Here is a 22,349-nt window from a genome sequence, read left to right as displayed (position 1 = left end):
CTGAACACTAAATACATTGGAGTCAGGGGCAATACGGAACAATCTGCTGAACACTAAATACCTTGGAGTCAGGGGCAATCTGCTGAACACTAAATACCTTGGAGTCAGGGGCAATCTGCTGAACACTAAATACCTTGGAGTCAGGGGCAATCTGCTGAACACTAAATACCTTGGAGTCAGGGGCAATCTGCTGAACACTAAATACCTTGGAGTCAGGGGCAATCTGCTGAACACTAAATACCTTGGAGTCAGGGGCAATAAGGAACAATCTGCTGAACACTAAATACCTTGGAGTCAGGGGCAATCTGCTGAACACTAAATACCTTGGAGTCAGGGGCAATCTGCTGAACACTAAATACCTTGGAGTCAGGGGCAATCTGCTGAATATTAAATACCTTGAGTCAGGGGCAATAAGGAACAATCTGCTGAACACTAAATACCTTGGAGTCAGGGGCAATAAGGAGCAATCTGCTGAACACTAAATACCTTGGAGTCAGGGGCATTAAGGAGCAATCTGCTGAACACTAAATACCTTGGAGTCAGGGGCAATCTGCTGAACACTAAATAGCTTGGAGTCAGGGGCAATCTGCTGAACACTAAATACATTGGAGTCAGGGGCAATACTGAACAATCTGCTGAACACTAAATACCTTGGAGTCAGGGACAATCTGCTGAACACTAAATACCTTGGACTCAGGGGCAATCTGCTGAACACTAAATAGCTTGGAGTCAGGGGCAATCTGCTGAACACTAAATAGCTTGGAGTCAGGGGAAATCTGCTGAACACTAAATACCTTGGAGTCAGGGGCAATAAGGAACAATCTGCTGAACACTAAATACCTTGGAGTCAGGGGCAATCTGCTGAACACTAAATACCTTGGAGTCAGGGGCAATCTGCTGAATATTAAATACCTTGAGTCAGGGGCAATAAGGAACAATCTGCTGAACACTAAATACCTTGGAGTCAGGGGCAATAAGGAGCAATCTGCTGAACACTAAATACCTTGGAGTCAGGGGCAATCTGCTGAACACTAAATACCTTGGAGTCAGGGGCAATACGGAACAATCTGCTGAACACTAAATACCTTGGAGTCAGGGGCAATCTGCTGAACACTAAATACCTTGGAGTCAGGGGCAATCTGCTGAACACTAAATACCTTGGAGTCAGGGGCAATCTGCTGAACACTAAATACCTTGGAGTCAGGGGCAATCTGCTGAACACTAAATACCTTGGAGTCAGGGGCAATCTGCTGAACACTAAATACCTTGGAGTCAGGGGCAATCTGCTGAACACTAAATACCTTGGAGTCAGGGGCAATCTGCTGAACACTAAATACCTTGGAGTCAGGGGCAATCTGCTGAATATTAAATACCTTGAGTCAGGGGCAATAAGGAACAATCTGCTGAACACTAAATACCTTGGAGCCAGGGGCAATCTGCTGAACACTAAATACCTTGGAGTCAGGGGCAATAAGGAGCAATCTGCTGAACACTAAATACCTTGGAGTCAGGGGCAATCTGCTGAACACTAAATAGCTTGGAGTCAGGGGCAATCTGCTGAACACTAAATACATTGGAGTCAGGGGCAATACGGAACAATCTGCTGAACACTAAATACCTTGGAGTCAGGGGCAATCTGCTGAACACTAAATACCTTGGAGTCAGGGGCATTAAGGTGCAATCTGCTGAACACTAAATACCTTGGAGTCAGGGGCATTAAGGAGCAATCTGCTGAACACTAAATACCTTGGAGTTCGGGGCATTAAGGAACAATCTGCTGAACACTAAATACCTTGGAGTTCGGGGCATTAAGGAACAATCTGCTGAACACTAAATACCTTGGAGTCAGGGGCAATCAGGAGCAATCTGCTGAACACTAAATAGCTTGGAGTCAGGGGCAATCTGCTGAACACTAAATAGCTTGGAGTCAGGGGCAATCTGCTGAACACTAAATAGCTTGGAGTCAGGGGCAATCTGCTGAACACTAAATACCTTGGAGTCCGGGGCAATAAGGAGCAATCTGCTGAACACTAAATACCTTGGAGTCAGGGTCAATCTGCTGAACACTAAATACCTTGGAGTCAGGGGCATTAAGGAGCAATCTGCTGAACACTAAATACCTTGGAGTCCGGAGAAATAAGGAGTAATATCCTAAACTCAAAGACCAACCTCGAACAAGAAAAATTAGATGATTAACAGACAGAGAATCATTACAAAAATGATTTGATTTGCAAAACTTCCTTTAAATGAATACCTCTTGGGCTCTATTATAAAGATACTACCCCGAGAAGCCGTTTCCTATCTCTCCTCTGTCTGTGAGGTGGAAGAGAGGCAATCCACCTTTTTCACTAGGCTGTGAGCCCCATCTCAGCCACCAGAGCCAACTCTCTCACTGGACGAGAGACTACTGTTAGCCAGGCTGGCTACGATAGGTAGGCTAATTTGTAAACGTCACGCGCTGCGTCCCGTAAGTGTATGTTGTTGCCGCTGGAGCTGTAGTCAGAGACTAAGTCCTGCTGGTCGTCTGACGGTGTAGAAGGTTCGGGAGAGTCTGGTCTGTCCGTTCGCTCAGTGTCCTCTGACTGGGATGATGACTCAGTGTCTGTGCTGTTGAATCCAAGGATCTCAACCACTGAGTTGGGCAAATCCTACACAGATAATAAACATCAGATTAAAGATCTGGTTAGAACCATAGGTCAATAACAAGGTGTTGAAGTGTTAGCTATGAATATAGGTACAATCGAATCTGAGTTCAGTAAGGGTTTCAGAATACAGGCACAGACATTCTGAAGGTATCTACTGTTCTGCCATGGAGTTGGACACATCCTACAAGGATATCATCAGAAGAAACTATTAAAAATGTGTGTCAGACCGTTTAATGAGGTTTAGTTTCAACTGGATTTATTCACACACCCGTGGTATATAGTTATACCACCAAGTTGGGGAAAACTATAGTTTTCTTATTTTCATAAAATAAATACAAATAAATATCAAAAACATATATGTCACAGATAGGTTTTTTGAATGTGGGTTAGATTCAACTGCATTCATTCATACCCCCTGTGTGTTTCTACCACCGTTGGGTTAAATTCTATAAAGATATTGTCGGAATAAACAAAAAAGTTAAAACCCCCTTCACACCCTTCTACTGGAAACTGCACAAACCAAATTGTATCCCACTTCCTTTCCCTCTCCACACTCGGCAAACCCTCCATTATGTACTATGGTCCTTCGAGCCGGATGAGTGAGCTTCTCAAAACCCATGCATGTATTTCAGAATATACTGGAAGCACAAACGTTCTGAAGATAGATGTCCTTTCTATGGAGACATACCTTACAGCTCTGCAGCTGCAGGCATATAGCTTCAGCTTTGTTGAGGATGGCCCCGATGTCCAGGTTCATCGACAGTTCATTTATGAGCTGGAAAGAAGAGGACATTCTTTGATTAGTGACTTGCTAAAGCAGAGATGGGTAACTGACGGCCAGCGGGCAGATCAGTACAACATACACTACCGTTCAAAACTTTGGGGTCACTTGAAAACCTCCTTGTTTTTTTGTCCATTTAAAATAACATCAAATTGATCAGAAATACAGTGTAGACACTGTTAATGTTGTAAGTGACTATTGTTGCTGGAAACGGCTGATTTTTAACGGAATATCTAAATAGGCCCGTTATCAGCAACCATCACTCCTGTGTTCCAAAGGCACGTTGTTTGAACTAATCCAAGTTTATCATTTTAAAAGGGCTAATTGATCATTAGAAAACCCTTTTGCAATTATGTTAGCGCAGCTAAAAACTGTTGAACTGATAAAAAAAAGCAATAAAACTGGCATTCTTTAACTTCTTCGGGGTAGGGGGCAGCATTTTCACTTTTGGATGAATAGCATGCCAAAATTCAACTGCCTGCTACTCATCCCCAGAATATAAGATATGCATATTATTAGTAGATTTTGATAGAAAACACTCTGAAGTTTCTAAAACTGTTTGAATCATGTCTGTAAGTATAACAGAACTTATGTAGCAGGCAAAACCCCGAGGACAAACCATTCAGATTTTTTTTCTCTTTTTTTTTTAAAGTCACTGTCTTTCAATGAGATTTCATTAGGACACCAGATTTCTAAGGGACTTCTTTGCAGTTCCTACCGCTTCCACTGGATGTCACCAGTCTTTGGAAATTGGTTGAGGTTATTCCTTTGTGTAATGAAGAAGTACGGCAATCGTAAATGAGGGTCACTTGAAGTAAATTGTTTGAGAGAGGCACATTACCAAAAAAGTTGCGTCAGTTTGTTTTCTTTTTGTATTGAACACAGATCATCCCGTCTTCAAATTGATCGATTATTAACATTTCAAAATACCTAACGTTGTATTACAAAAGTAGTTTGAAATGTTTTGGTAAAGTTTACATGTAACTTTTGATATATTTTGTAGTGACGTTGCGCAAGTTGGAAGCTGTGTTTTTCTGGATGAAACGCGCCAAATAAATTGACATTTTGGCGACTCCGAGATGGAGTCAAGAGGCGACTCCGGGATGCTGGCCTTCTAGGCAGAGTTGCAAAGAAAAAGTGATCTCAGGCTGACCAATAAAAATAAAAGATTAAGATGTGCAAAAGAACACAGACACTGGACAGAGGAACTCAATGTTGACGTTGAGACTAGTGTTTTGGGTAGCGAAATAAAAAAAATCGAAGCGTAGGCATAGTCCCACTTCTAAAACAGGGAGCTATCGGACATGGGAAGAATGAGTGTAAAGTAGGAATGGACGCTATACAAGCGTTTCCATCTTTTTCAAAAGAGCAATAACAAATCCTCTTGAGAGCCGCGGGACAGGAACATTTTACATAGCGGTGTTTGATCAATGAAGGGGACATGTGGGATTTAATTACAAAATGAATGAGAAACACCAGTCTCTATTCTATTTTACCATTGCTTAATGAGATACCATTATTTCCTGTTGGAGTTATGACTTGCCTAGTTAAATAAAGGTTAAATAAATAAAAAATTATCAAGAATTGTAATGCTAAGATGATTGGGTATTCAAATGTTTTTATTGCAGTGTTTGTTTTTGAATCACAATGTGAATCATGTGTTCCATGTGGAAACTACCAGTGTCCTGGGGTCCTGCTCTTTGGGTAAATATACAAATGTATTATGTTCAGTCTGCATATAGAAAGAAAAAGATAAGTTAATGAGGGTTGACAGTTACCCCAAATGGATTGTGATGTGTGTATGGCTGATTTCATGAAATGGACTGTGATGTGTGTATTGCTGATTTCATGAAATGGACTGTGATGTGTGTATGGCTGATTTCATGAAATGGACTGTGATATGTGTATTGCTGATTTCATGAAATGGATTGTGATATGTGTATTGCTGATTTCATGAAATGGATTGTGATATGTGTATTGCTGATTTCATGAAATGGATTGTGATATGTGTTGAACTAAACTGTTGATCTGATCTGTCCTCTCTTTAGGTTATCATGGAAGGTGACGTCAGATGGTGTCTTAATGCATGTAGGAATCATTTGGCCACAAACAGTGTGTGTGAACCTCAAAACCCTCCCAAACCGGCTGAAGAAACAGCCACAAAGGCGTTCAATGTGACAGTGACCTTTAACACTTATCCGTGTCCGAGCCAAACCTGGGTACGGTTGGCAGGGACGCTGAGACCGCGCATGTGGAGTGAGCATGGAGAACATAAATTTTTCTCATGCTAACGTGCTGATGGGAGAAATTGACCAGACAGAATGGTGATAGTGGCTCAGGTGAGAGACTTATATTAGTGGGAAAAACATTACTTTACATTGAAAATCGGGACATTATCAAGGGTCATCAAATGTGACAGGCAAGAGTTACATGAGTTACATGTGCCGTAGGGAAGATGAACTGCAACGCTATCTGAAGACACGCTAGTGCCGGGAGAAGGGAGGTCTACACACTGCAAACAATTTGGACTAAGTACGCATTGAGATAGCGATCTCTCATTACCGGGCCACTCGCGACAGGAAAACAGGGTCAAAGGGGAGCTGTAATGAGAAGAGTTATTACCGGCAATACAAGTTCCCATTTATAAATGTACATATTAACCGTGTTGAGAAGACTCGAAGTAAAGCACTAAGGACTGTCATTCTACATTTGGGTTGGTTCATATATAAAAATGTTTTAGTTAGGATTCGGCTACAGCGAGAGAGAGTTGTTCTCAAACTGGAGGAGTGGGGGACACTGCTAAAATGTATTAGTTAGGATTCGGCTACAGCGAGAGAGAGTTGTTCTCAAACTGGAGGCGTGGGGGACACTGCTAAAATGTTTTAGGCCCTGGGAGGATCTAGAAACCTTATCTTTAAGTGTCCTCCGAAAGGGAGGTATTGGAGAACTCACTGGATGACAGCGTGGGTTTCTTAACCATGTCATCAGAATATTCATGTTAAATCGCATCAATACATAGAGATTGCTGGATGATACGGTATAATTAATTGCATACAAGGTTCATAGTCTTGTGTCTTGCGATAACAGCCAAGGATGAAAATGAAGGAGACGGTATGGAGACCAGTATCACATGGCCATAGAGCGTAACGGATGGACGGTTCTGTCCCCAGTCCTAGTAGCATCAAGGGTGGGGTGAATTATTAAACAGACTCTTTCTCTCTTCCCTGTTCAAGTAAATATGTTTTTAGGTGTCGTGGAACAAAAGACTGATCATTGTTCCAGAGGAGGAACTGATGTATATTGACTAATTGATTTAGGAATGTTTTAGTAGGTTTATAACTGTAGAAGTGCACTAGGAGTAGTGACTAGTGCACTAGGAGTAGTGCCTAGTGCACTATGAGTAGTGACTAGTGCATTGGGAGTAGTGACTAGTGCACTGGGAGTAGTGACTAGTGCACTGGGAGTAGTGACTAGTGCACTGGGAGTAGTGACTAGTGCACTAGGAGTAGTGACTAGTGCATTAGGAGTAGTGACTAGTGCATTGGGAGTAGTGACTAGTGCATTGGGAGTAGTGACTAGTGCACTAGGAGTAGTGACTAGTGCATTGGGAGTAGTGACTAGTGCATTGGGCGTAGTGACTGGTGCATTGGGAGTAGTGACTAGTGCATTAGGAGTAGTGACTAGTGCACTATGAGTAGTGACTAGTGCACTATGAGTAGTGACTAGTGCACTATGAGTAGTGACTAGTGCACTATGAGTAGTGACTAGTGCATTAGGAGTAGTGACTAGTGCACTATGAGTAGTGACTAGTGCACTATGAGTAGTGACTAGTGCACTATGAGTAGTGACTGGTGCATTAGGAGTAGTGACTAGTGCACTAGGAGTAGTGACTAGTACATTGGGAGTAGTGACTAGTGCATTGGGAGTAGTGACTAGTGCATTGGGAGTAGTGACTAGTACATTAGGAGTAGTGACTAGTGCATTAGGAGTAGTGACTAGTGCATTAGGAGTAGTGACTAGTGCATTAGGAGTAGTGACTAGTGCATTGGGAGTAGTGACTAGTGCATTAGGAGTAGTGACTAGTGCATTAGGAGTAGTGACTAGTGCATTAGGAGTAGTGACTAGTGCACTAGGAGTAGTGACTATTGTATTACGGGTTAGATGGAATGATATATTGCTTCTTCACCTGCACATGCTTCTTCACCTGCATTCTAGCTGTTTGGGGTTTTAGGCTGGGTCTCTGTACAGCACTTCGAGATATTAGCTGATGTACGAAGGGCTATATAAAATAAACTTGATTGATTGATGAGTAGTGACTAGTGCATTGGGAGTAGTGACTAGTGCATTGGGAGTAGTGACTAGTGCACTGGGAGTAGTGACTAGTGCACTGGGAGTAGTGACTAGTGCACTAGGAGTAGTGACTAGTGCATTAGGAGTAGTGACTAGTGCATTGGGAGTAGTGACTAGTGCACTAGGAGTAGTGACTAGTGCATTGGGAGTAGTGACTAGTGCACTAGGAGTAGTGACTAGTGCATTGGGAGTAGTGACTAGTGCATTGGGAGTAGTGACTAGTGCATTAGGAGTAGTGACTAGTGCACTATGAGTAGTGACTAGTGCACTATGAGTAGTGACTAGTGCATTAGGAGTAGTGACTAGTGCATTAGGAGTAGTGACTAGTGCATTAGGAGTAGTGACTAGTGCATTAGGAGTAGTGACTAGTGCACTATGAGTAGTGACTAGTGCATTGGGAGTAGTGACTAGTGCATTAGGAGTAGTGACTAGTGCATTGGGAGTAGTGACTAGTGCATTGGGAGTAGTGACTAGTACATTAGGAGTAGTGACTAGTGCATTAGGAGTAGTGACTAGTGCATTAGGAGTAGTGACTAGTGCATTGGGAGTAGTGACTAGTGCATTAGGAGTAGTGACTAGTGCATTAGGAGTAGTGACTAGTGCATTAGGAGTAGTGACTAGTGCACTAGGAGTAGTGACTAGTGCATTAGGAGTAGTGACTAGTGCATTAGGAGTAGTGACTAGTGCATTGGGAGTAGTGACTAGTGCATTGGGAGTAGTGACTAGTGCACTAGGAGTAGTGACTAGTGCACTAGGAGTAGTGACTAGTGCATTGGGAGTAGTGACTAGTGCACTAGGAGTAGTGACTAGTGCATTGGGAGTAGTGACTAGTGCATTAGGAGTAGTGACTATTGTATTACGGGTTAGATGGAATTATATATTGCTTCTTCACCTGCACATGCTTCTTCACCTGCATTCTAGCTGTTTGGGGTTTTAGGCTGGGTCTCTGTACAGCACTTCGAGATATTAGCTGATGTACGAAGGGCTATATAAAATAAACTTGATTGATTGATATATGTGTAAATGTATCTGTAGCAGGAGGTGAGGTACATGAGGCCTGTGTTTGAGACTGAATGTTTACATCAGACTGTTAAGTGAGATGGAATGTGATGGGGGTGATAGAATGGTATCATCCACAGAGGCTGTGTATGTTGTTACAGGAGACGGCTCGTAGGAGAGGGAGGACAGCTAACTGTGCCCAATATAGGGACTATTGCACAGACCCAGGACATGTTGACAGTAGCAGAGATCGTGTTGGCATTTCAGACACTATGGTAAACTTTCCAGAAACCTGTGAGGTTGTTAGGTCCAACGTCATTACTCTCCGTCCTCATTTCTAACAGCCGGCGACCACTTGACAGATTACATGCAGTAGTTATTGTCAGGACAGTCGCTGTAGAGACAGTAATTGAAGGAGGTTAACGTCAGAGGTCATGTTAGTAGTAACAGTAATTGAAGGAGGTTAAGGTCAGAGGTCATGTTAGTAGTAACAGTAATTGAAGGAGGTTAACGTCAGGGGTCATGTTAGTAGTAACAGTAATTGAAGGAGGTTAAGGTCAGGGGTCATGTTAGTAGTAACAGTAATTGAAGGAGGTTAAGGTCAGAGGTCATGTTAGTAGTAACAGTAATTGAAGGAGGTTAAGGTCAGGGGTCATGTTAGTAGTAACAGTAATTGAAGGAGGTTAAGGTCAGGGGTCATGTTAGTAGTAACAGTAATTGAAGGAGGTTAAGGTCAGGGGTCATGTTAGTAGTAACAGTAATTGAAGGAGGTTATAGTCAGGGGTCATGTTAGTCGTAACAGTAGTTTCTCTCAGGACAGTAATTGAAGGAGGTTATAGACCAGAGGTCATGTTAGTCGTAACAGTAATTGAAGGAGGTTAAGGTCAGAGGTCATGTTAGTAGTGACAGTAATTGAAGGAGGTTATAGACCAGGGGTCATGTTAGTAGTAGCAGTAAGTGAAGGAGGTTATAGACCAGGGGTCATGTTAGTAGTAGCAGTAAGTGAAGGAGGTTATAGACCAGGGGTCATGTTAGTAGTAGCAGTAAGTGAAGGAGGTTATAGACCAGGGGTCATGTTAGTAGTAGCAGTAAGTGAAGGAGGTTAAGGTCAGGGGTCATGTTAGTAGTAGCAGTAAGTGAAGGAGGTTATAGACCAGGGGCCATGTTAGTAGTAGCAGGGGTTACTTTAGTATCATTGCTGGAATATCAGTTTATGAGGACTCATGCCACATGGCTTGGTAGCTGGTAACTGGGGGACCGATGGGAGTACTGGGGGCTGTTATTCACCTCACAGACTAGTGATCTGACCACAATGGGAGAGTCTATGTTATCAGGAAATGACCGGTGCGTTGCAGTGTGTATATTTCCCAGGTGAAAGAGGCACATGAGGAGCAGGAGATAACCGAGGGCACGTGCTGGATTCTGGAGATTGAGTGTACATCAAGATACACCAGGCGGGACCAGTTGGGACAGCGTTGGTCTGGTCCACAGTACTCCTTACAGCAGCTGCAGTGGTAAAGATGGTCATGTCTCTGTAGCAGGGGGAGGGGGTGTTGGGACAGCGTTGGTCTGGTCCACACAGTACTCCTTACAGCAGCTGCAGCGGTAAAGATGGTCATGTCTCTGTAGCAGGGGGAGGGGATGTTGGGACAGCGTTGGTCTGGTCCACACAGTACTCCTTACAGCAGCTGCAGCGGTAAAGATGGTCATGTCTCTGTAGCAGGGGGAGGGGATGTTGGGACAGCGTTGGTCTGGTCCACACAGTACTCCTTACAGCAGCTGCAGCGGTAAAGATGGTCATGTCTCTGTAGCAGGGGGAGGGGGTGTTGGGACAGCGTTGGTCTGGTCCACACAGTACTCCTTACAGCAGCTGCAGTGGTAAAGATTGTCATGTCTCTCCTCAATGGGTTTACAGTTCTCCCGTGAAGTGAGGTCCAGTTGCATAACGTGTGAGCTTGAAAACGCCATGACAGAGGAAGTGGAGCTAATGAGAGAGAAAGACTAGATTCCACTGTAGACACGCAGATGGGTTGGGTCTGGGAGCTACTTTAAACACCATAGTTGGGTTGGGTTAGCTGCTTTATTGGTTAATGGATCAGATGAAAGTTAAGATGGTGGGGTAACTGTACTCTAAACAACATGTTGGAGGCATTAATGTGAAAGTATATCCAGTCCTGAGTTACCTCAAGAGGATGTAGCGTTGATTAGGGATACACACCTGCCTATCAGGTGACCTGCCTATCAGGTGACCTGCCTATCAGGTGACCTGCCTATCAGGTGGCAAAGAAAGAGATGGGGAGCAAAGTGAGGATGACAAGGCTTGGGAACACCTCTCGGAACCTGTGGTCTGACGGTGAAGACTGGGCGAAAGCATGAGGAGGCTTTTTAGGGCTTTCATTTCTGCAGAATCCAGCAGAAAAGTGTCCTGAAGACAAAGTCATGCGAAGAGAGAGTGGGAAATGTCATGTTGTCATGCATATATATATAATTGTGCATAACTTAACACGTTGTTAATGCTGTTGTGGTGTTTATATTTACTTTGCAAGTCTTGTGCTATAACTCTCTTAGGAACCAGAAGGAGAAAGTTGAAACAGAAGTCACCAGCTCCAGTGGACAAGTTATTATCAGTGTTGTGTAATAAATGGAAGAGAGTGTTTGGTGTGATCATAGAACAGAGGCCACGAGTCTCTGAGTTTATAAACCTCACTGTGAATGAGAATTACGTTCATTTTTTGTTTGTGTTTTATTATCATTGTTTTTCCATTTATAAAGTAATTTCTAAGTGTATGATATCAGATGTTCAAAAAAGGGGGTACTGATAGGTTTCTGAGCTTGAATGAATGCTTGGAAGGAGCTGAGTGCAGGGGAAACGATCACGTGGCAGTACAGATAAGAGGAACCGTTTAAGGCCCAGATCACTCAGCTCCCTGCCAGGCAATGATGCAATGTTTGGCGATAACGAGGAGACTCCATCCATAGTGGGGAATGTATACTACCACGGGTGAAACCATGGCTTTGTCTAATGCAGCTGTATTGACCCTCTGGTAAGAATAAACTTGGTTTAAAGCTTTCATAGTGACCGTTGAGTTAACTCTGAGAATTAGAACCTAACAGCTACGTAGATATTCCCTAAAAAAAACTCAAATCTGCTACAATAGTCATTTACAACATTAACAATGTCTACACTGTATCTCTGATCAATTTGATGTTATATTAAAATGGACAAAAAAAAAATATGCTTTTCTTTCGAAAACAAGGACATTTCTAAGTGACCCCAAACTTCTGAACGGTAGTGTATATATTTTTTGGGGGGGTGGGAACTCACTGTTGAGAGTTTTTTTTGGGGGGGGGGGGGGGGGGGGGGGGGACTCACTGTTGAGAGGTATTTTTTTGGGGGGGGGAAACTCACTGTTGAGAGGTATTTTGGAGGGTGGGAACTCACTGTTGAGAGGTGTTTTTTGGGGTGGGAACTCACTGTTGAGAGGTGTTTTTTGGGGGGGGGTGGGAACTCACTGTTGAGAGGTGTTTTTTGGGGGGGGTGGGAACTCACTGTTGAGAGGTATTTTGGGGGGGGAAACTCACTGTTGAGAGGTATTTTGGGGGGGGAAACTCACTGTTGAGAGGTATTTTGGGGGGGGGAACTCACTGTTGAGAGGTATTTTGGGGGGGGGGAACTCACTGTTGAGAGGTATTTTGGGGGGGGGGACTCGCTGTTGAGAGGTATTTGGGGGGGGGGAACTCGCTGTTGAGAGGTATTTTGGGGGGGGGGGGAACTCGCTGTTGAGAGGTATTTTGGGGTGGGGGGGAACTCGCTGTTGAGAGGTATTTTGGGGGGGGGAACTCACTGTTGAGAGGTATTTTGGGGGGGGGAAACTCACTGTTGAGAGGTATTTTGGGGGGGGGAACTCGCTGTTGAGAGGTATTTTGGGGGGGGAACTCGCTGTTGAGAGGTATTTTGGAGGGTGGGAACTCACTGTTGAGAGGTATTTTGGAGGGTGGGAACTCACTGTTGAGAGGTATTCTTTTGGGGGGGGGAACTCACTGTTGAGAGGTATTATTGGGGGGGGGGACTCACTGTTGAGAGGTATTATTGGGGGGGGGGGGGGACTCACTGTTGAGAGGTATTATTGAGGGGGGACTCACTGTTGATAGGTATTATTGGGGGGGGGGGGGGACTCACTGTTGAGAGGTATTTTGGGGGGTGGAACTCACTGTTGAGAGGTATTTTTTTGGGGGGGGGTGGGAACTCACTGTTGAGGTATTTTTTTGGGGGGGGTGGGAAGTCACTGTTGAGAGGTATTTTTTTGGGGGGGGGTGGGAAGTCACTGTTGAGAGGTATTTTGGGGGAGGGGGAAACTCACTGTTGAGAGGTATTTTGGGGGAGGGGGAAACTCACTGTTGAGGTATTATTGGGGGGGGGACTCACTGTTGAGAGGTATTATTGGGGGGGTGACTCACTGTTGAGAGGTATTATTGGGGGGGTGACTCACTGTTGAGAGGTATTATTGGGGGGGGTGACTCACTGTTGAGAGGTATTTTGGGGGGGGGGGGGGACTCGCTGTTGAGAGGTATTTTGGAGGGTGGGAACTCACTGTTGAGAGGTATTTTGGAGGGTGGGGGAACTCACTGTTGAGAGGTATTTTGGAGGGTGGGGGAACTCACTGTTGAGAGGTATTCTTTTGGGGGGGGGGGACTCACTGTTGAGAGGTATTATTGGGGGAGACTCACTGTTGAGAGGTATTATTGGGGGGGACTCACTGTTGAGAGGTATTATTGGGGGGGACTCACTGTTGAGAGGTATTATTGGGGGGGGGGGGTGGGAACTCACTGTTGAGAGGTATTTTGGGGGGTGGGAACTCACTGTTGAGAGGTATTTTTTTTTGGGGGGGGGGGGACTCACTGTTGAGAGGTATTTTTGGGGGGGGGGGACTCACTGTTGAGAGGTATTTTTGGGGGGGGGGGGGGGGACTCACTGTTGAGAGGTATTATTGGGGGGGACTCACTGTTGAGAGGTATTATTGGGGGGGGGGGGGACTCACTGTTGAGAGGTATTATTGGGGGGGGGTGGGAACTCACTGTTGAGAGGTATTATTGGGGGGGGGGGGGGGGACTCACTGTTGAGAGGTATTATTGGGGGGGGGGGGGGGGGGAACTCACTGTTGAGAGGTATTTTGGGGGGTGGGAACTCACTGTTGAGAGGTATTTTTTGAGGGGGGGACTCACTGTTGAGAGGTATTTTTTTTGGGGGGGGGGGACTCACTGTTGAGAGGTATTTTTGGGGGGGGGGACTCACTGTTGAGGTATTTTTTTGGGGGGGGGGGGACTCACTGTTGAGAGGTATTATTGGGGGGGACTCACTGTTGAGAGGTATTATTGGGGGGGGGGTGGGAACTCACTGTTGAGAGGTATTATTGGGGGGGGGTGGGAACTCACTGTTGAGAGGTATTTTGGGGGGTGGGAACTCACTGTTGAGAGGTATTTTGGGGGGTGGGAACTCACTGTTGAGAGGTATTTTTTGAGGGGGGGGACTCACTGTTGAGAGGTATTTTTTGGGGGGGGGGGGGGACTCACTGTTGAGAGGTATTTTTTTGGGGGGGACTCACTGTTGAGAGGTATTATTGGGGGGGACTCACTGTTGAGAGGTATTATTGGGGGGGGGGGTGACTCACTGTTGAGAGGTATTATTGGGGGGGGGGGGACACTCACTGTTGAGAGGTATTATTGGGGGGGGGGTCTCACTTTGAGGTATTTTGGGGGGGGACTCACTGTTGAGAGGTATTATTGGGGGGGACTCACTGTTGAGAGGTATTATTGGGGGGGACTCACTGTTGAGAGGTATTATTGGGGGGGGGGGAACTCACTGTTGAGAGGTATTATTGGGGGGGGGGAACTCACTGTTGAGAGGTATTATTGGGGGGGGGACTCACTGTTGAGTTATTATTGGGGGGGGCTCACTGTTGAGTTATTATTGGGGGGGGTTCACTGTTGAGAGGTATTATTGGGGGGGGGGGTGACTCACTGTTGAGAGGTATTATTGGGGGGGGGTGACTCACTGTTGAGAGGTATTATTGGGACGGGACGGGACGGACTCACTGTTGAGAGGTATTATGGGGGGGGGGGGGGCTCACTGTTGAGAGGTATTATTGGGGGGTGGGAACTCACTGTTGAGAGGTATTATTGGGGGGGTGGGAACTCACTGTTGAGAGGTATTATTGGGGGGGGACTCACTTTTGAGAGGTATTATTGGGGGGGACTCACTGTTGAGAGGTATTATTGGGGGGGGACTCACTGTTGAGAGGTACACAAGGTGCCATTCATACATTTGGTTGTACATCAGCAGTTTCTCTCATGTCAGTCAGTAACCACGTTTCCATCCACAGATTTAATGCAAGTAAAGTCATACTGAATAAAACAAATAAATCACAACATCTATGATGGAAACAGGAAGTTTCGGTACAATTATATAAATAAGACACAATTTGTTCGGTAAAATGTATTGTGAGAAATGGCGGCGGAAACGCCTTTATGCGTAAATATTGATGTAATAACCATCATATCTGCGTAAACGTGGAGTCACGTGATGGCTGATCCTCCAACTACGACTCGGGAAACCGTGCAGTTTTATTAGGCTACAGATGAAATAAGAGATGAACTTCACAGGGTGGTGAAAGTGTACAGTGATATTGATGCTCCTTTCGATAGTCACTCAATTAGACCATGTCATCAAAACAAATATTTGATTGCTAAGTATTATTATTTTATTTATTTTTAGGGGGCAGATCAGCTTTAATACTGCAGATAGATTGTGGCTTCTATCAATGCCGTTGTCTGCATCATTTCCACTCCACCATTTTGGTTACGACATGATTCTATACAAGTTATTTCAAAAGTTTTGATGTCTTCACTATTATTCTACAATGTAGAAAATATATTTTTTAAATAAAGAAAAACACTTGAATGAGTAGGTGTGTCCAAACTTTTGACTGGTACTGTATGGGGCAGCAGGTAGCCTAGTGGTTAGGCCAGGTAGCCTAGTGGTTAGGCCAGGTAGCCTAGTGGTTAGGCCAGGTAGCCTAGTGGTTAGGCCAGGTAGCCTAGTGGTTAGGCCAGGTAGCCTAGTGGTTAGAGTGTTGGACTAGTAACCGAAAGGTTGCAAGATCGAATCCGAGCTGACAAGGTAAAAATCTGTCATTCTGCCCCTGAACAAGGCAGTTAACCCACTGTTCCTAGGCCGTCATTGAAAATAATAATTTGTTCTTAACTGACTTGCCTAGTTAAATAAAAGGTCAAATGAATTAATAATGACAAAAAACAGTTTAGAATGTAAATGTATTAAGAATAGAAACTTGCGGTCGATTTGGGGCTGTTAGTCACTCTCTCACTGCAAACATTTCTTTCCATCCCATGGCAAAATGTGTAAAATTGTGTAAAACTTTTTCTCTCCACTTTCAAGCAGCTAAAAAAGAGTTGCCTGCAAGGTGGCTGGGGCCCCCAATAAAATGTTGCTTAGGGCCTCCAAAATGCTAGAGCCAGCCCTGACCGCATGTGTGGATATGGATGTGGGTATGCAGCCCAGCGAGCCACTGCGGCTCCTCGTGATGAGTTCAGATGTTTTTGGTGGCCCCCACCCCATGGAAGTTGCCCGTCCCTCTGTGCTAAAGTGATGACATGGATAAACACTTCAACACTGAATACCATTTTCAGTTGACTCCTTTAACACAAAACAGACAGTGTGTTCTGTGTGGATATAACACGTGTGTTGTAATGCGACTAGGCAGTGAGAGCCTGTTAGTTAGAAGAACACATGCTCCTGCTAGGTGATAATTAACTGCTTCCTTCAGTCATCATAAAACACAGTGTAAAGCCCATTCTCTCTCTCCATGTTCCTCTCTCTCCCCACTCGTTCCCTCTCTTCCTACTTTCTCTCCCTCACTCCCTAAAAGTCCCCCCTCGCTCTCCCCACTCTCTTTCTCCCCCTATCTACTGCCCCCTCCCTCCCACCTGGTGTTGTAGCTACTGTATAGATAGATAGAGCCTGCAAGGTCTCCATGGTTACCATCACTAGCTGTCTACCAACTGCAGAAAGAACAGCTGTGATCACAACAGGAAGTAACCTCAAGGTAAAATGTTGAATGATTTAAATGGTTCTTAGCATCCTTACAGGCCATCATGTATATGACACAGTCAAGATAACTCCAGATTACATCAGACTACATTTCTAGAGAGATTACCAGACCTGCCATTAGTCATTTTCAACATACAAACACACTAAACATGCACTAAAACAATCCCATTCCACTACTGAGAAAACGGGGGAGAAAACTAGTTCTATGGTTTTCATTGACCGTCATCAGTACATTTAGATGGAGGCGGAGTCAAATTCTGCCAGCCTACATTTACATGGAGGAGGGGTCCAATTCTGCCAGCCTACATTTAGATGGAGGAGGAGTCAAATTCTGCCAGCCAATTATTTAGATGGAGGAGGAGTCAAATTCTGCCAGCCAATTATTTAGATGGAGGAGGAGTCAAATTCTGCCAGCCTACATTTAGGCTTTTAATAGAGAGTGGTTGAACACCACTAAAAGACAGAGGGGACCAGACATCAATGTGTCTGTGGTGCTGTCCCCACTTTCCTCCCCCACTCTCCTCCCCCACTCTCCTCCCCCACTCTCCTCCCCCACTCTCCTCCCCCACTCTCCTCCCCCACTCTCCTCCCCCACTCTCCTCCCCCACTCTCCTCCCCCACTCTCCTCCCCCACTCTCCTCCCCCACTCTCCTCCCCCACTCTCCTCTCCCACTCTCCTCTCCCACTCTCCTCTCCCACTCTCCTCTCCCACTCTCCTCTCCCACTCTCCTCTCCCACTCTCCTCTCCCACTCTCCTCTCCCACTCTCCTCTCCCACTCTCCTCTCCCACTCTCCTCTCCCACTCTCCTCTCCCACTCTCCTCTCCCACTCTCCTCTCCCACTCTCCTCTCCCACTCTCCTCTCCCACTCTCCTCTCCCACTCTCCTCTCCCACTCTCCTCTCCCACTCTCCTCTCCCACTCTCCTCTCCCACTCTCCTCTCCCACTCTCCTCTCCCACTCTCCTCTCCCACTCTCCTCTCCCACTCTCCTCTCCCACTCTCCTCTCCCACTCTCCTCCCCCACTCTCCTCTCCCACTCTCCTCTCCCACTCTCCTCTCCCACTCTCCTCTCCCACTCTCCTCTGATAGGAGTTAAAAGGACCCTTTTTATTTTAAGAGGTAGGGCAGGTCATATTTAGTATAATGTTGAGCCAACCAGCCTTGCACACACACAGAGACAGATACAAGTGAACACACATACAACATGTAAGAACACACACCTTGAGGATCTCATTGAAGCCGTATTGTTCCTCCATTATCTGGTGTTTCTCTGAGTCCAGGATGGCACAGCACACCAGCAGGTGGAAGTTCTGGCATGGCAGCCCAGTCCACATTACCTGAAGCCAACCCAGAGACAATCAGAGTCAGTGTGTGTGTGTTACAGTATCTGCATCATTATGTCTGATAAATCAAACTAATTGTTGTGATTCTGTGAAACATAATTAAATGAATGCTAATTGGCTTGTGTATCCTCGCAATGCCTCTGGACGAATGGAGAGATGATGAAATGAAAACTAAACTACGGGCCCTTTAAATCAGGTTACTGATTCATCTCCGGGGAGTTAAGAGGAGGAGGGGGAGGAGGAGGAGAGACTGAGGAGCAGCAGGACCAGAGAGTCAGGGGACAGAGAGAGGAGGAGGAGGAGGAGAGCAGGACCAGAGAGTCAGGGGACAGAGAGAGGAGGAGGAGGAGGAGAGCAGGACCAGAGAGTCAGGGGTCAGAGAGAGGAGGAGGAGGAGGAGAGCAGGACCAGAGAGTCAGGGGACAGAGAGAGGAGGAGGAGGAGGAGCAGCAGGACCAGATAGTCAGGGGTCAGAGAGAGGAGGAGGAGGACCAGAGAGTCAGGGGACAGAGAGAGGAGGAGGAGGAGAAGGAGAAGGAGAGCAGGACCAGAGAGTCAGGGGACAGACGGAGGAGGAGGAGAGCAGGACCAGAGAGTCAGGGGACAGAGAGAGGAGGAGGAGGAGGAGCAGCAGGACCAGAGAGTCAGGGGACAGAGAGAGGAGGAGGAGGAGGAGCAGCAGGACCAGAGAGTCAGGGGACAGAGAGAGGAGGAGGAGGAGGAGCAGCAGGACCAGAGAGTCAGGGGACAGACGGAGGAGGAGGAGGAGGAGAGCAGGACCAGAGAGTCAGGGGACAGAGAGAGGAGGAGGAGCAGCAGGACCAGAGAGTCAGGGGACAGAGAGAGGAGGAGGAGCAGCAGGACCAGAGAGTCAGGGGACAGAGAGAGGAGGAGGAGGAAGAGAGCAGGACCAGAGAGTCAGGGGACAGACGGAGGAGGAGGAGGAGGAGAGCAGGACCAGAGAGTCAGGGGACAGAGAGAGGAGGAGGAGGAGGAGAGCAGGACCAGAGAGTCAGGGGACAGAGAGAGGAGGAGGAGGAGGAGAGCAGGACCAGAGAGTCAAGGGACAGAGAGAGGAGGAGGAAGAAGAGAGCAGGACCAGAGAGTCAGGGGACAGAGAGAGGAGGAGGAGAGCAGGACCAGAGAGTCAGGGGACAGATGGAGGAGGAGGAGAGCAGGACCAGAGAGTCAGGGGACAGATGGAGGAGGAGGAGAGCAGGACCAGAGAGTCAGGGGACAGACGGAGGAGGAGGAGGAGGAGAGCAGGACCAGAGAGTCAGGGGTCAGAGAGAGGAGGAGGAGGACGAGGAGAGCAGGACCAGAGAGTCAGGGGTCAGAGAGAGGAGGAGGAGGACGAGGAGAGCAGGACCAGAGAGTCAGGGGACAGAGAGAGGAGGAGGAGGAGGAGAGCAGGACCAGAGAGTCGGGGGACAGAGAGAGGAGGAGGAGAGCAGGACCAGAGAGTCAGGGGTCAGAGAGAGGAGGAGGAGGAGGAGAGCAGGACCAGAGAGTCAGGGGACAGAGAGAGGAGGAGGAGGAGGAGCAGCAGGACCAGAGAGTCAGGGGACAGAGAGAGGAGGAGGAGCAGCAGGACCAGAGAGTCAGGGGACAGAGAGAGGAGGAGGAGGAGGAGCAGCAGGACCAGAGAGTCAGGGGACAGACGGAGGAGGAGGAGGAGGAGAGCAGGACCAGAGAGTCAGGGGACAGAGAGAGGAGGAGGAGGAGGAGGAGAAGGAGAGCAGGACCAGAGAGTCAGGGGACAGAGAGAGGAGGAGGAGGAGGAGCAGCAGGACCAGAGAGTCAGGGGACAGAGAGAGGAGGAGGAGGAAGAGAGCAGGACCAGAGTCAGGGGACAGAGAGAGGAGGAGGAGGAGGAGAGCAGGACCAGAGAGTCAGGGGACAGAGAGAGGAGGAGGAGGAGAGCAGGACCAGAGAGTCAGGGGACAGAGAGAGGAGGAGGAGGAGATCAGGACCAGAGAGTCAGGGAACAGAGAGAGGAGGAGGAGGAGGAGAGCAGGACCAGAGAGTCAGGGGACAGATGGAGGAGGAGGAGAGCAGGACCAGAGAGTCAGGGGACAGAGAGAGGAGGAGGAGGAGGAGGAGGAGGAGGAGATCAGGACCAGAGAGTCAGGGGACAGAGAGAGGAGGAGGAGGAGGAGGAGGAGGAGATCAGGACCAGAGAGTCAGGGGACAGAGAGAGGAGGAGGAGGAGGAGATCAGGACCAGAGAGTCAGGGGACAGAGAGAGGAGGAGGAGGAGGAGATCAGGACCAGAGAGTCAGGGGACAGAGAGAGGAGGAGGAGGAGGAGAGCAGGACCAGAGAGTCAGGGGACAGAGAGAGGAGGAGGAGGAGGAGAGCAGGACCAGAGAGTCAGGGGACAGAGAGAGGAGGAGGAGGAGAGCAGGACCAGAGAGTCAGGGGACAGAGAGAGGAGGAGGAGGAGAGCAGGACCAGAGAGTCAGGGGACAGAGAGAGGAGGAGGAGGAGAGCAGGACCAGAGAGTCAGGGGACAGAGAGAGGAGGAGGAGGAGAGCAGGACCAGAGAGTCAGGGGACAGAGAGAGGAGGAGGAGGAGGAGGAGGAGGAGAGCAGGACCAGAGAGTCAGGGGACAGAGAGAGTAGGAGGAGGAGATCAGGACCAGAGAGTCAGGGGACAGAGAGAAGAGGAGGAGGAGGAGAGCAGGACCAGAGAGTCAGGGGACAGATGGAGGAGGAGGAGGAGGAGGAGAGCAGGACCAGAGAGTCAGGGGACAGAGAGAGGAGAGCAGGACCAGAGAGTCAGGGGACAGAGAGAGGAGGAGGAGGAGGAGAGCAGGACCAGAGAGTCAGGGGACAGAGAGAGGAGGAGGAGGAGGAGGAGGAGAGCAGGACCAGAGAGTCAGGGGACAGAGAGAGGAGGAGGAGGAGGAGGAAGAGAGCAGGACCAGAGAGTCAGGGGACAGATGGAGGAGGAGGAGAGCAGGACCAGAGAGTCAGGGGACAGAGAGAGGAGGAGGAGGAGGAGGAGATCAGGACCAGAGAGTCAGGGGACAGAGAGAGGAGGAGGAGGAGATCAGGACCAGAGAGTCAGGGGACAGAGAGAGGAGGAGGAGGAGGAGAGCAGGACCAGAGACTCAGGGGACAGAGAGAGGCCACTGATTGATCAAGTGCTCACTGTAATGACTGATTGGTCTCTTTGATTGATTGGCTGGATTGACTGTGTGGGCTGATCGATCATTAGAGAACAGCCGATTGATTAACGGTAAACGCCTTGAAATGTCTGACGCACCTCCCAAAGACGCAGGACATCAGGGAAACTCAGTTCTCTCTTGAAGCGAATCAGGAGCCAGCGGAAGCAGAAGTACAGGTGACCAGAGTCCTGGGCCACTGTAAGACGGACACATACACACGAGGTTAGCAGAAGTACAGGTGACCAGAGTCCTGGGCCACTGTAAGATGGACACACACACACAAGGTTAGCAGAAGTACAGGTGACCAGAGTCCTGGGCCACTGTAAGATGGACACACACACACACGAGGTTAGCAGACGTACAGGTGACCAGAGTCCTGGGCCACTGTAAGATGGACACACACACACACACGAGGTTAGCAGACGTACAGGTAGCCTCTGCAACACCATAAGGTTAGAATGAAGGGAACCCGACAACATCTGAGGTATTGTCTTTAGACATCATGAGCTTAAAAGCCATTGGCATCGATCCAACCATCCCTGAGAGGGTTAAATCCACTCTGAACGTGTCAGAGTTGTGAGCATCTCTGATCAAGGAGCTGCAGGAAGATCAATAGTGAGGAAGTGGAGACTCGTAAATTAAAGTCAACCAATCATAGACCTTAAGCCTCCTACGTCCCCTCTCCATATCTTCTTTCTCTCCTTCACCCCCCCCCCCCTCCCACCCACACACCCCAAAAAAGACAATCACGTCCATCACCGTCATCCTCTTCCTGTCCTCAATCTAACCTTTCCTGCTCAAATTAAAGCGATAAATAACACATTTCATTTACATATTATTGAATTTACTTGGTTTATTGTTCTTGGAAGGTCTCTAAATAACAGAGGAGCCGTTGTTTTCCGGCGAGGTAACGAACAGCACACCACTTTTAGTAC

The 22,349-nt window shown here is 47.4% G+C and overlaps 1 protein-coding gene across 5 annotated transcripts in view; it reads right to left on the bottom strand.

The window, feature by feature from the left end:
- LOC129864865 (TBC1 domain family member 15-like) overlaps nucleotides 1–22,349 on the bottom strand; it is an 87,778-nt gene that overhangs the window by 2,023 nt on the left and 63,406 nt on the right. The window contains exons 14-20 of one of the 5 annotated variants that reach the window (XM_055937157.1): nucleotides 21,513–21,610; nucleotides 18,121–18,237; nucleotides 3,334–3,420; nucleotides 1,455–2,648; nucleotides 958–1,418; nucleotides 651–686; nucleotides 16–486 (exon numbers count right to left, since the gene is read on the bottom strand). In XM_055937157.1, coding sequence (XP_055793132.1) covers nucleotides 2,424–2,648; nucleotides 3,334–3,420; nucleotides 18,121–18,237; nucleotides 21,513–21,610 — 527 coding nt within the window. In that variant the 3' untranslated portion in view covers nucleotides 16–486; nucleotides 651–686; nucleotides 958–1,418; nucleotides 1,455–2,423. The other 4 variants (XM_055937158.1, XM_055937159.1, XM_055937160.1 and 1 more) reach the window with 4 other exon arrangements.

This window comes from Salvelinus fontinalis, chromosome 11 (assembly GCF_029448725.1).
Source record: "Salvelinus fontinalis isolate EN_2023a chromosome 11, ASM2944872v1, whole genome shotgun sequence".
Lineage (NCBI taxonomy): Eukaryota > Metazoa > Chordata > Actinopteri > Salmoniformes > Salmonidae > Salvelinus > Salvelinus fontinalis.
Note: the sequence above shows the minus strand (reverse complement) of the source record. Positions and strands in the feature narration are given on the sequence as shown.